This window comes from Hevea brasiliensis, chromosome 10 (genome assembly GCF_030052815.1).
Source record: "Hevea brasiliensis isolate MT/VB/25A 57/8 chromosome 10, ASM3005281v1, whole genome shotgun sequence".
Classification (NCBI taxonomy): Eukaryota; Viridiplantae; Streptophyta; class Magnoliopsida; order Malpighiales; family Euphorbiaceae; genus Hevea; species Hevea brasiliensis.
In genome coordinates, this window is record NC_079502.1 from 6,093,353 (window position 1) to 6,107,648 (window position 14,296).

The 14,296-nt window shown below is 35.7% G+C and overlaps 1 protein-coding gene across 3 annotated transcripts; it reads left to right on the plus strand.

Annotated features, from left to right (window-relative positions):
- The first annotated feature begins 3,610 nt into the window (after window positions 1-3,610).
- Window positions 3,611-14,075, plus strand: LOC110663365 (phospholipid--sterol O-acyltransferase). Of its 3 annotated transcripts, none has more exons than XM_021822639.2 (16): window positions 3,611-4,901; window positions 5,103-5,238; window positions 5,350-5,494; window positions 6,342-6,511; window positions 6,614-6,690; window positions 7,189-7,402; window positions 7,509-7,656; window positions 8,329-8,428; window positions 9,605-9,699; window positions 10,778-10,829; window positions 10,917-10,988; window positions 11,322-11,490; window positions 12,091-12,195; window positions 12,269-12,353; window positions 12,428-12,517; window positions 13,329-14,075. In XM_021822639.2, the coding sequence occupies exons 1-15, from the start codon at window positions 4,668-4,670 to the stop codon at window positions 12,507-12,509; spliced, it is 1,884 nt and encodes a 627-aa protein (XP_021678331.2). In that variant the 5' UTR covers window positions 3,611-4,667; the 3' UTR covers window positions 12,510-12,517; window positions 13,329-14,075. The 3 variants fall into 3 exon arrangements, with proteins under 3 accessions (XP_021678331.2, XP_021678330.2, XP_021678329.2); XM_021822638.2 differs by having other exon boundaries at window positions 3,614-4,901; window positions 7,482-7,656; window positions 13,304-14,075; XM_021822637.2 differs by having other exon boundaries at window positions 3,616-4,901; window positions 7,482-7,656.
- The last annotated feature ends 221 nt before the right edge of the window (window positions 14,076-14,296 follow it).

Consider the following 14,296-nt stretch of genomic DNA (forward strand, 5'->3'; position numbering starts at 1 on the left):
TCATTTTCGGCTAATATCGATTTAGAATAAAATTCATAAAATATTCGTTGATCGTCGAAAAATTATAATTTCTTTTGCAATAGCCTTATAATATTATTAAGGACCGCGGGGCAAAATTTTAGAATTTTTAGAGCTCATTTGGATAGTTTTTGCAAAAGGGCTAGTTATAGGGGCTAAATTGTAATTTTTTGAATTTTGGTTTTTGACTATTTGGGTGGGCCCAGGAGGGGCCTTGTAATGTGATTGAGTTGTGATTGTGTGATTGGCGAATATAGAAGTGTATTTTGAAGCCTTTTTGCAGGTTGAGTAGGTCCCAGGTATAGGAGAAACTCTGCCGGATTTTCGGTACGAATTAGGCTGTCTGTTACCTCTTTAGAGTTTCATTTTGACTTAGTACTAATAAATTTATAATTTAATTATTAGGTGATCGATGTCAGCTATTTTCCTCCATCCAGCAGCCACAATAGTCCTCGGTGTACTGTGAGTAAAATATTAATTTTAATTGTAATTTCAATATTATTATATGTTCAAGCATGCCCATGCATCACTTATAAATATGTATTTATGTAGTTAAACACTAGGCACGTTTTTATGTTGCATTCATAATTGTTAAAGTGCCATGGATGTTGTTGTGGAAATTTGGAGCAGTGTGCGTGAGTTGGCGTGCGTGTGGTATGGTGTTGACTATGGACAGGATGGGTAGACACGGCTTGAGATCTTCGCTGGGACCCGATCCTTCAGGGTAGACACGGTTTGAGTTCTTCGCTGGGACCCCGATTTGGTTTATTAAGCGAAAGTCCAGCTTGAGTTCTTCGCTGGCACAGGTTGGATTAAGAGGGATGTATAGGGAATCAGCTCCCATATATGTATTGTTTGACCTTATCGGGTGTGTGAGTGCTCCAAATTACCTTTTTACTATTATGATGTGAAAATATTGACGATATTGCATTTTCACTCTACAGGGTGCATTAGCTTTAGATAGCTATAGAGATTATGGTTAAAATTGATATTTTACTCACTGAGTCGAACGCTCACTCCTGTTCACCATATTTTTCCATGCTACAGAAGAAGACCTTTTTCAAAATAACCTGTTCCTTTCCTCGTAGGTTATGAAAATAACAATTACTTAACTGTATTATTATTATCTAAATTTGTAATTTAGAACTCCGCATGTACTTGTAGTAGCATTAATCCTGTCAAGGACTGCATGAATTTAAGTTTTTATATTAATAAATGAAAAATTTTTATGAGTTTTAAATAGTTTGTAAATGATATTACAGGGTTGAGTTGGACTCCCCTAATTTTAGTTTTTTATAATTACTGGGCTAAATTGGCCCGAAATAAAATTATAACAGTTTAATTTAAATTATTTTATATGCATATTGGGCCTAAATTGTGGGCCTAGTCATGGATTGAGGAATAGTTAGGCTTACTACGAGCCTCGGGAGCTTTAGGCTAGCCCAAGTCCTAGTGCCGGTCCGGCCCATAGGTTGGGTTGTGACAGGTTTACTCCTATTCAAACCAATTCAGTTAAAACAATGATTTTGAGTGAATGAAATTAGATCAGACTCTAATTTTCAACTAAACTGATTCAACCGGCTAGTTCAATCTGCTTTTCAAAATAATGTCTCACTCCCCACTTTCACATTTTGTACATGATATAGGAAGAAATTATTATGTGCTCTTGGAACATACCTCTATATAAAATTACAAGTCTCACTCCTTATAAATATAAAAAAAAAAATTGAAAAATTATATCAAAAGGAGCATTAAAAATCAATACACCAAGTGTACAGTATAATTAATGTGATTAAATTTATTATTCCTCTTATCTCTGCTTATTGACTTCACCTATGAATTTTAATTACCTTATAAGGCCTCCTAAGCCTAAATTAAATTCAATTTAATAAAATAAAATAAAATTAATTCTAAAAAATTAATTAAATAAATTATTGGCTTAAAATTAATTTTAATGCCAAAATATAATTTTTGGTGTAAACGATATTGAAGAAAGTCCATGTTCTTGCTATTCCATCTTTAATGGGTATATTTTGGCTTTGATTGTTGACCCTCCATAAAAGGTGTGAAAGCCATAATTCTGCCATTATGCATTACAAACAAAATATTAGATAAATTAGTGTCAGTACGGCAAATTATACAGTGCGCCTGGAGCATATAATAATTTGCCTATACAGACTATCTAAAATAATATACCACACGCTCACATAAAATTAATTATTCCTTCAATTGTAGGAAATAGGGTCTATATCTTTTGTGAGTGAGGGTACAGATAATTAGTTTCACACACACATACACAGTTTATGACAATACTCTACATGGTATAAGTTCCCTTTAAAGAAAAAATATATATATATATATCCAAGACCATTAAATCCATGTTAAAGACGAATACTATGCAAGCTGACAAAAGACTGCAACTTATACGACGCAATTGATTCCAATACCCATGTATGACAAATGACCTGGGATCCAATTCTATCAGCTAAATTCTCTGCTTCATTTAGTCTCTACCAGAGAATTGAAACTTCATCTCTTAACTTGCATCCTTGTGGGGGATCGAGGTTATAAACAACTATCCTTCTTGATGGAGCTGCCTGGTTATTAGTTTGTTCCACTAATTCTTCCTCCAATATAGTACCTCCTGCAGCTATGACCAAATTCTGGAGATCTTCCTTGTAACTGGACACAAAGTCACCAGCAAAATAGAATTTCAAGCCATTGAAGAGTTTTGGCGCCTACAAATGAACAAAGTAAAGCAAAGGAAAGATATTTAAGTATGTCCAGCATTTCATAGCTTAGATACAGTGGTTGAAAACAAAAACTGAAGGGTACAGTACATTAGTGTATATATCAAGTCAGCATTTTTATAGAAACAAAGATAATGGCTTTGTGCAACTCATGGTGGTCTGAGGACATTATGGAAGTGTTTGATCACATAAGAGTTGCCACTGCTGCCTTGATGAAAACAAAGGATTAAACTGCACCACATGCTCAGTCGGCATTCCTAAGGTGAATGTATTCTATACTGTCCTAATTAATAATTTTCCAGACCAATACATACAAGCATATGAAGCTGAACAGTCCCTGTAATGTCCTTGTTTTTCACTCTAGAAATTGAGTCTTTATCTGTTGTATGAGTATGAAAAGAGAGTAAACAAATCTGCAAAAGAGTTACAAAATTCCGGCCACTGTTAGTGAGCATACAATATTCTGGTTGCTCCCCAAAAACCATATAAGAGCAGCCTTCATTCAAGATTCTGGATACAAGATATCTTCCCAAAACCCAGGCATTGGTGGCTGTAAAGATGCTGATGACTTTTCTAAAATGGTCTATGTGTATCTCTAAAACATCTTCCATGCAAGTGCAAAGATGCTTGACCAAGCAAGGCAATATGAGATTGCAAACTGCACAGCTTCTACGGCTAAGATAGTCCACTGCGTATTTCTGAGGTAGATTTAACATATTTAGCAAAAGAAACGGCAAATACTTCAATTTCTTCTTGGACCCATTTAATAAGTTCTGAAGCATAAGGAGAAACTTCTCCACAAAGCATTACAAAGTGACTTGCTGCTTGAGAAATCATAGAAAAAACAAAATTTGAAAGTTCCCTATTGCACGCCCCTTGTAAAAATGACTTTGAACACTGCAAATTATGTATTCCAGTTACAAGACGCGAATGATAGTACTTAAGCAATAACTGACTTAAGCAATAACTGAGTTGCTAGATGACCCTCGCCCAGCCTGCAAATTCCAACTAGTGCCTTGTGGAGTTCAGCAGCAGAAATTTTCTGCCACCAGAGTAAATTGCAATGTAAGCGTGGCCTTCTCAGAAATTGCAGAGTTTATCATCTAAAAGTTGCACCTTTTGTAAATTTTCTTCCTCCATTTCTAAATTTGCTATAGCATCATCAGCTCCGTTTTCCGATACAAAGAAGTATAATCCACCGAAATCAAACAGCGGAAATACACATTACTGTATTAGAAAGAAATAAAATTTTCGTAGCACACGTTTTCTTTCTTGACTTCAGTTTTCTCGGGAGCCAAATGGAAAATTGAAAATAACCTGCCTTTCCACTCATGGATTCAAGGTCGGACTTCTCAGCTCTGTCGCCAGACAAGGAGGAGATGTCGGAACTGGTATCGGACTCGGTTGCATCCTCCTGTTGCTGGTGGTCTCGGAAACAGAAACTAGAACTAGAAGGCGCCGCAGTAGATGATTCCATGGGAACCGATTTCCAATGAAACGAACACAACCGCGTTCTTGAAGTAACAGATTTCGATTCAAGAATTCGAGATTGCTTGGAGTTTTCTGTTGTCTTTTTGCGCCATCAGTCGCTCAGGCTTCGGTTCCTTTGCTTAACAAATGCAATAAGGCACCACTTTTGTCATTCTTCTTCATCTCCTGTATCTCATGATTTTGTTATTGGCGCCATTACTAAGCGACGATGTCAAACCTCGTCGGCTCAGACGCCTAGACAAAACCACAAATGATTGGTATACGTCATTTTTAATTAAAACGATGAGATAATACGTCGTTTTACTGCAGCGGAAGCCAAGGGCTAATTCACGACCCACGAAGCCATCAAATTTTCAACTCCAAACGGATGGTCAAGAGTCGTCGAGTCCGTGAAACGTGAGACGAAAGATGAGACGAGGACTCCGGTATCTAGGTATCGTTGTGGCGCTTCTGATCATCGGCGGAGGTTTCCGTAGAAGCTCCGGAGATGGAGGAGAGTTCAGCGGAGACTACTCGAAGCTATCGGGGATAATAATTCCTGGTTTGGCCTCGACTCAGCTCAGAGCTTGGTCTTTCCTCGACTGCCCTTATTCTCCTCTTGATTTTAACCCTCTTGACCTCGTCTGGCTCGACACCACCAAGGTAACTCCCCATTTTTCGTCCTTCTCTTTCGTTTATTTGTGTTCTTTGTAATGAGACAATCTCTGCGTCCTTTGGTATTGGCTCAATCAGTTTATTCATGTTCATTATTATCACATTTCTTAGCATCTAGTTAGCAAAATTGTACGAAAATCAATTTCAGTAGTTTGTGAAGGAGGTGGTAATTTTTCCTGTGTCGTGCAGCTTCTTTCCGCTGTAAATTGTTGGCTTAAGTGTATGCTGCTTGATCCTTACAATCAAACAGACCATCCTGAATGCAAGTCGCGGCCTGATAGCGGTCTTTCTGCGATTACAGAACTTGATCCTGGTTATATAACAGGTTTTCGTTACCTGTTGTCTTTTGTATTTTGCTACTTTTAGTTCTGTTGATTTATGTGTTCGTTGGATGGCAAGGAATTCCTAAAGAATTTCTAGTCTTTATGAACTTCAGGTCCTCTTTCTTCAGTGTGGAAAGAATGGATTAAGTGGTGCATTGAGTTCGGTATTGAGGCTAATGCAATTATTGCTGTTCCATATGATTGGAGATTGGCGCCATCAATGCTTGAGGAGCGAGATCTTTATTTTCATAGGCTCAAGTTTGTATATTTCCTGAATCACTCATTGACTATAACATCAAACTTTAGTGCTGAGAATCATCATTCTCAAGTTATTTAAGCAACTATTCAGTTGTTATTGAAGTTGTTGCTTCTGACTTTAACCTTTTTCTTTTAACATACATGTTCCTGACTTTAACCTTTTTCTTTTAACAAACAAGTTTTGTGGTTTAGCCAACTTCTTTAGATTCCCACGGATAAATCAAAGTTGATGTTTAAGGAGTTTTTCCCTCTAGTTGCATGAATAGCTTGGAAAATTAAGTGGGCTTTGTTGTGTGTATAATACATAAAAAGTTGCTTCTCAATCTGAATCTAACTGAATTCAGTTTAATGATTAATTAAAAAATAGTAGTTCTTTTTTGTGCTCAACTATAATTTATTTTGTAATTTCTTTTGGGTTCATAGGGAGGCCAAATGAACTGTAATAAATTGTGGTCTACACAATATGGGATAGCCCTCTCCTTTTTGTAACTATTGCCATAATAGTAAAATTTCCACCATTATTGGTAGATGAGGAACTCGAACTCGAGAGTCGAGACCACTCCCATACCCATAAAGGGTATGAAGAGAGCAATCAACCTATGCCTGATTGGCAAACTTTATTTTGCCATTAATGGTTCCTTGTGCTGTATTATCTTTTAATAGCTGGTTATGTGTTTGTCTATCCCTGAGTTTGTTTTGACTGCATATGACAGCAAATGCATTTGATGGAAAACTAAATGCACGGTAATAGTTTTGAAAATGATTGTCTGAATCATGTGTCTTGAGTGTGGTGTGAGATCTTGTGGTTAATTTGAGGGATTTAACTTTTGTTTACATTCATTTGCAGATTGACATTTGAAACTGCATATAAACTTCGCGGTGGACCCTCTATTGTATTTGCCCATTCTTTGGGTAATCATGTCTTCCGCTACTTTCTGGAATGGTTAAAGCTAGAAATTGCTCCAAAGCATTACAACCAATGGCTGGACAAACATATTCATGCCTATTTTGCTGTTGGTATGATAAATTTTGCATCAAAATCCATTTTCATGGAAAGCAGAGTTCCTTTGGTAAAAATATGGCATTTATCTGACCTTATTTTTTTGCTTGATATTCCAGGAGCTCCTCTTCTTGGTGCAACTGAGAGTGTAAAAGCAACACTTTTTGGAAACACATTTGGTCTTCCTATTTCTGAGGTTACCAATTTACGTTCTTTATTTCAACAACCCCTCTTTAATGGTTGCTTCTGTTTAGTTATCTTCATTTTTATTGTCATCATTCTATTCTTTAAATAATTGTCACCCCCACACATTTTTTTTTTCCTTTTTTTATAGTTAATGCAGCGGCAATGCAAATATTTAAAATTACTGATAGCTCCAATATCAAGATACTCCATGACTTTGAATGATGGAATTTAGCTAAATAGTGCTTCTAAGAGAATTTAAGCTTACATAATCACCATAATGGGTTGACACTGATAAATCATAATTAATCTTATTGTTACAGATGCTTGGTGGAATTTGTGTTAACCGCTGTGACTTTCACTGGCTTTTTAGAAGTTTAGGCATCCATTATTATTATTTTGTGTTTGTGTGTGTGTGTGTGTGTGTGTGTGTGTGTGTGTGTGTGTGTGCACCATTCGATTTGGATACCTATTTAACGCTTGCTTATGACATACTTTGGCAAGGTATCAGGGTACAGCTCGATTGATGTCGAATTCTTTTGCGTCCTCATTATGGATGATGCCATTTTCAAAGTATTGTACAGCCGATAATCCATACTGGAAACATTTCTCTGGGGCATCCAGGAAAAGTCATCAGACTTATCAATGTGAAGAGCATGAATTTCACTTAAATTACTCTGGATGGCCAACAAATATAGTCAATATTGAAATCCCTTCTATCCATGGTATGACTCCATTCTCTCGTCTCATAAAGGCTACATTGTTGTTAAGCTCATTGGTTGTGTTGAAAATCCATTTTTGCAGCATTTGATGCCTATCCATCAATTACAGAAGTAGCACAGACCAACTTGTCTAGCATGGAATGTGGACTCCCAAGTCAGTTATCTTTCTCAGCTCGGGAAGTATCAGATGGGACTTTTTTCAGAGCAATAGAGGACTATGATTCTGATAACAAGAGACTCTTATACCAACTACAGAAGTGGGTATTGTCTTAATAAATGCTGACAGTGATCTTAGCTCTTTTTCCTTTTTTCTCCTTGCTTTGTAACATATTGAAGCAATTTTACATTTAACTTAATAGTGTTTTTAGTAACTGTTGATTTTTCTGGATGTCCCTACACATCAGTTTTTGGATCTTGTATCTGTGTCCCTGTCAGCCTGTCATGTGGATCCTTAACAACTCTACATAAATACTTTGGCATCTACTGCAGCATTTTTCTTTCAAGGTTGGATGATAATTAGCTCGCTTCCAAAAAAAAAAAGATATTGCAGATATGGTCCTAACTCCTTAGCTTCAAACCTCATTTAGTAGTGCAATTTTTGCTATAACACGTTAATTTTGTAAGAGAAGCAGCTCATTTTGAATTGCCTAAATTATACTGAAGTTCAAAATCATATAAAACCGCAGATGCATTTCTTCAACATAGAGATTTCACAGAGAAAGTTCATTTTGATTAGTGATTTTACTAAAACAATGTTACATCACTACTCATACACTCATAGATAGATGAAGTCTAACTTTCCAAATGTTCCCTTGCTTAATTGTGTGATGGGGTGAGGGGTTATGACAAACTTTTGAGTGTGAATGATGTGTGCACTGCATAGTTCTACTTTCTACTGTATCTAAATTTGTAACACCCACTTTTTTCAGGTTATATCATAGTGATCCTGTTCTGAATCCACTTACACCTTGGGATAGACCACCAGTTAAAAACGTTTTCTGCATCTATGGAATTGATTTGAAAACTGAGGTATGATCGTCTTATTGAAGTGAATGTGATATTTTTCTGTTTGTTATGAGTGAACACATTATGGACAGGAGTAATTGCATACAAGTAAGTCACGGTTGCAGAAATTATAGTTAGGGGAGTCCAATTAAAAATACATATCATCTCTAAAAATAACCATGAAAATCTACATAATATGAATTAAGTTAAGAATTAAAATTTCTAGACTATCATTGAAAATTGAGCCTATGTTTTGAAAATTGACAAATTTATAAATTTGCTAGTAGTGATGGCAATGATAAGGGTGCCCGCAAAAATATATAAAACTATTTATAATATATAAAAAAATGTATAAATATTATAATATTTATATATATAATAATTAATTATTTATTTATTTAAATGAGTTTAGGTAATGGATACCCAACGCATGATATTCGAACCTAATATGAGTATTATTTTTCTAAACTTGAACCCGTCTCAAATCTAAATATATATTATCTGAAACTGTTCAAAAATGGTTCAATCGAGGCGGGTACTTGAAAATACCCGATTCGCTTCCATTCCCATTTGTTTGCTCAAAATATTGAATATTAACATTTTTTGTAATTACCCTAATCTTGATATTAAAAAAATATTAGTTAGATACAGATTTTGTCAAAATTATATGCCCAGAATGTCTAAACTTTGTACAAATTCCCTAAACTAAATTATTATTAAAGAAATCTTACAAATTTAGTGAAGCATCACAATAATCAAGTCAGATAGAAAGAGAGAGTACACATTAAAACATATATTTTGTTTACCAAATATTTTAAGAATTAAATTGAAATCTTTAACTCTAATGCTTTAAAATATGATTGGAAATGCTGCTAATTGGACAAATGCTTTATCATCACTTTCATGCATGAAACAATGTTACAGTAAAATTCCCCACCCCAACACCCAAACCCCCCCCCCCCCTACCTGCCCCATCCTTCTCCCTTCCCCCAGCTGAAAGAGTCATTTTGTTTTGTATAAGAAAAGAATTTGTGTATCTGTCTTTATTGTATTGCATGGTCATTTTCTCTGTTTGTTAGTTATTATTTCAATGGCTGATATAAGATAGTTCGTTCTTATGATAGTTTGTTTGCACCCTAAGATAGTTCGTTCTTATGACTAAGGGATGATGGTTTTGCTATCTTGGCAATGGCAAAACAGGTTGGTTACTATTTTGCGCCAAGTGGCAAGCCTTACCCTGATAATTGGATCATAACAGATGTCATTTATGAGCTTGAAGGATCTCTGTTCTCAAGGCAAGTGCCATCCTCACTGTTTCTGTAATAATATTAAACAATGAACCATGGAGGCACGGGCACATTTACTTTGTGTATCTGCATACCATATTGATTGGTTTATATGTTGTTGGTTTTCTTTACCAAAGATGTAACATCATGTTTACTTTAACCAGAAAGGAACAAAATTTTAGGCTGTGTTTGTGTGTGTGTGTGTGTGTGTGTTGGCATAAGGAGCACATATTATACACATGGCTCCTGTTAATTAGTCTGCATTCAGTATTGTGGTACTCTTTTTTGGGGCGTCAAGACTAATCATGAGAGACAGGTACTGAATGTGGTGGTGATTGCTCAGTAGTTCTTGTTGTTCTCACGTGATCAGATTTACAGCACAAAAGTGGAAATTTTCAGAAGTTTGGCATAAAGAGCATGTCATCTTGAACTTGCACTTGTGATGTTGGTACCATAAAAACATTTCAATATGTCTCCATTATTTTGTAATTGAAATGCAGTATTTGATCGTAGGCCTTTATGAAAAGAGTGGAAATAGGAACGTAAGGAAAAAAAGTACTTTTTAGAAGCAAACTGAAAGGGATACAAAGTTTATGATAATTCAAATAATTGATAGAATCAATTTTCATATGTTGAACTAAGGTGGTGAAGGAATTTAACTAAATAGAAGAAACATAATTCTGTCCAGGAACCTCACTTACGTAAAGAGCTGAAGTTTTTGAATTTATTACCTCCCAGTTAACATGAAGCAGCAAAAGGAGATTTATTTTTGAATATGTCTGTTCAGCCCTTTCATTTTATTAATGTCCTTCTATCTTATCAAAAAGTTGGCTATTATAATCAGAAACTACTGCCTTCACTGAAGAGTATGATTACCTCGTCTTCATTCATAGCACAAGGCGTATACTCTTTTCTGGCGATAATCACAAAAAAGTTTTCATGTTATCCTCTGCAGCTTAGTTATGTTGAAATGTGTGTTCGTAGTTGTGCATACCATCCCCTCTCAAAACAGATATTGTCACTGATATTTTTGCCTAGTTTATTTGTGAGTTTTAACTTGGAAGTTACACATGTGCTCTTCTTGTAGGTCAGGGAATCTGGTTGAGGGGAATCCTGGAGCTGCAAGTGGGGATGAAACAGTAAGCTCATGAAATATCACATTTAATGTGCTATGTGAAATTGCATGCATGGCTTTAGCTTTAATTAATATGGCACATCTGTTCCAGGTACCATATAATTCTCTCTCTTTGTGCAAGAACTGGCTTGGACCAAAAGTTAACATAACCAGAACTCCTCAGGTACTCGTAATGTGATCAGTATGATGCATGCATGAGCTTCTGTAGGTGCATTTGGGTGGGTTAGTAACATTTTACTGCAGTGTACTACTGGATGCAGAAACAAATAACTGCAGCAACTAGTAATGCATTATACTTGTGTCATAAATACATATGCAAATATCTAGATATATGTTTACTGCATGACATATATATACAAATATGGCAGTTCATATGTTCCAAGGACAGGAGGAAATGCTTTCAAGTTTCAAAATTTCCTTCTGAAAGTACTCATTATGGTAACCTTGTTTAGGTCTCTGCACTCATTCTAAGCTTCCATCTCTTCTTTGTTTACAGTCAGAGCATGATGGCTCTGACGTACAGGTGGAACTGAATGTAGAACATCAGCACGAAGCAGATATAGCTCCCAACATGACAAGGTCTCCAAGGGTAAAATACATTACCTATTATGAAGATTCTGAAAGCATTCCAGGAAAGAGGACAGCAGTTTGGGAGCTTGATAAAGGTGTGCTACATTCCCTGTAGTGTGAATTAACTGCTGAGGACACGCATCAACTGAAAATGACACTTGTATAGGATTTCAACATCAAATAGTTGATTTATGTTACTGGAGGCAATCTGATATAGCTAAGGATCATGGACCTTGTAGATGATGTAGTCGCATACATAGAGTTAGCATGATGTTCAATTATATTGCCTATGTTATCTAAAATGATATTGATTTGGGAATTTTGGAAGAAATATATTTCAAGGATACATCTTAGGCATCTTAGTCAAATTTATAGGGAATGTATATGAATCTTTGGGATGATTTTCTCTGAGAAGCTTCTTCACTGCCATGCAATTTCCTTATTTTGCTTGTTCCTGCACTCCTTCTTTTAGAAAACTCAAGTCACAGGGTGGAGGTTCGATTTTAGCAATAAAATAGAAAGTTTGAATACTAATTATCTGTTCTGTTATTTTCTGCAATGGCCTTTTTTGAGAAGATGATCTTACATAAATCATATATTGTTGGCTTTGTCTCTTAAAAATGATTGACTGCACATGATATGCAGCAGCAAGGATTTGATTACTTACAAATTAAATTGAAGTTATCTTCATGTAGCAAATCACAGGAACATTGTTAGATCCCCTGTTCTAATGCGAGAGTTGTGGCTCCAGATGTGGCATGACATCCATCCTGATAGAAAATCAGAATTTGTCACAAAAGGTGAATCTCACATTATTTGTTCTCCCTTTTTTCGTGGCTTACTCTATGTTCACTGATATATCATCTGTAATAGCTAAGCGTGGACCTTTGAGGGATGATGACTGCTATTGGGACTATGGGAAGGCTCGGTGTGCGTGGCCTGAATACTGTGAATATAGGTTTCTACCTTCTCTATCAAAAGATCTTTATAAACCTTTTTTTCCTCTTTTCATTTGATGCATGGTGCATGCAGGTACCTTTTTGGGGATGTTCACCTAGGACAGAGTTGTAGGTTGAAGAATTCTTCAGCTGATACACTTTTGCATTACCTATAGATGAGAAGGTACCATCTTATCCTCGGGCCAATAATTATACGTTGGAAATCTGAACGGTTGTAGAATTAGAAATTTTCATTGAGTAATCTGCTTATAGTGCTCATAAAATCAAACTCCCTCAGTCCCAAAATGGTAGTCACCTTCCATTGTTCGCCTTATTTAAGAAATATAGTTAATGCTATGACACCTCACATTTTTCATTCCAATTTTCCTCTTTGCCCCTCATTATTTTCTAGAAAAAAAATGACATCTTTCTCTTTATTTAGAGTTATTTACTTGAAAATATACGAAATTACAATTAATTTCACATTTTACAATGAAGTTGATGAGAGTAGAATAGGAAAATCACTAAAAAAATTTTGACTTGTGGCATTCTGTGAGTATCATTTTTTTTATTCCATAATTTTCTACGGTCCATTAAGTTCAAAACTCTTACTATACATACAATAATATATGTCCAACCTTTAAAGCAAAGGTGCTTTTCGAATTTTGTTCGCTATTCCTCTTTAAATACAAATCATCATTATATGATAACAGTGAAATCACTTAAATGTACATTATTTTAAAGCTTGTTTGTAATGAAAGTTTACTCAGGACTGTCAGAACATTTATTGGATTTTGATATCTTCAGTAAAATCAAGTTATCTTATTTTCCCGTGTCAGCATCACTGTACTTGTGATCTGGTCTTTCGGTTTTTCATCTGTCGCTCATATAAATTATAACATTTGCAAATTTCAGAATTAGAAATTTTTTAAATTAGATATTATTAAAATTCTGTTATATCTGCTTGAAGGGATCCTTATTCTTTGTTGTCTCAGTTACTAGTTACTGGCATTGGGCATTGTTCCATTCTTACAAGCTCTTGCCAATTGATGCTGAAATTTTTATACACTCTTGGAAGCTGGAATTCAAACAGTTAGGCCATTCGGTTATGCGTCATGCATAATGAGACAGAGTTAGAAGCCTCAGAATGGCTGGTGGTTGTCATCTCTGTTGGAATTCTAACTTATCATCTCAGGTTCCTCCTTTTGGCTGCTTGCACCATATCTGCTTTCATCAGCCGAAAGCTTCCCTTCTGTACTACGCGTTGTAACTCAGGCATAGCTAATCTTTTCCAGTAGCTTCTCATAAGCACATCCTTGAGCTCTAACAATTACAGCACCAAAAGTAGATTCTCAACTTCATGTATGCGCACTAACATGGCTACAGTTGATAAGATGCTAATAAAGGAGTGTGATTGCAAGTAGAATATGACTGGGCCCGCACAGAGAACTAAATAGTCTCGACTCGAGCATTGACGAGAGCCTAAAATCTTTTGGTGCAAGATAAAGGTGATGAAAAAGGATTACTGATGTATGGCAAGGCCTGTATTATAATTTGAAGCATGTTTACTGAATAGTTTTTCACTCTATTTTTTTTTTTTTTATACATCAGTCATGCTTTTCGATTATAGAGCCCAAACTTTGCTGAGATAATCTTGTTTAGGCTTATATGGATAGAAATGAAGCTAAGGACTATTCGTGGTCCCAACGATATAGAAGTTTCTCTGCGAAATTCTGTCAGAATATCTTACTGGCTAAAATTGTTTGTGATCTGGTTCTCTTGAATGGGTTTATCAAGTCTTGGGAAATCGAGTTTTGACCAGCTTTGGCCGAAGGATGGTCTAGGGTAAGCTTTTTATTCTCACCTTTTCAATCTTGGCAAATGAGAAAAATAAAAAAATTAAAAATAAAAAGTGGTTTAAGGGCAATTGACTGATTCGGTTTAGTTCCAGAAAAATCAAGCC

Coding starts and splice junctions, on each gene's coding strand:
- LOC110663365 (XM_021822638.2), top strand. CDS start 4,668: ATGAGACGAGGACTCCGGTATCTAGGTATCGTTGTGGCGCTTCTGATC. Junction 5,239..5,349: donor TGATCCTGGTTATATAACAG/GTTTTCGTTACC, acceptor TATGAACTTCAG/GTCCTCTTTCTTCAGTGTGG. Junction 12,354..12,427: donor CCTGAATACTGTGAATATAG/GTTTCTACCTTC, acceptor TGGTGCATGCAG/GTACCTTTTTGGGGATGTTC.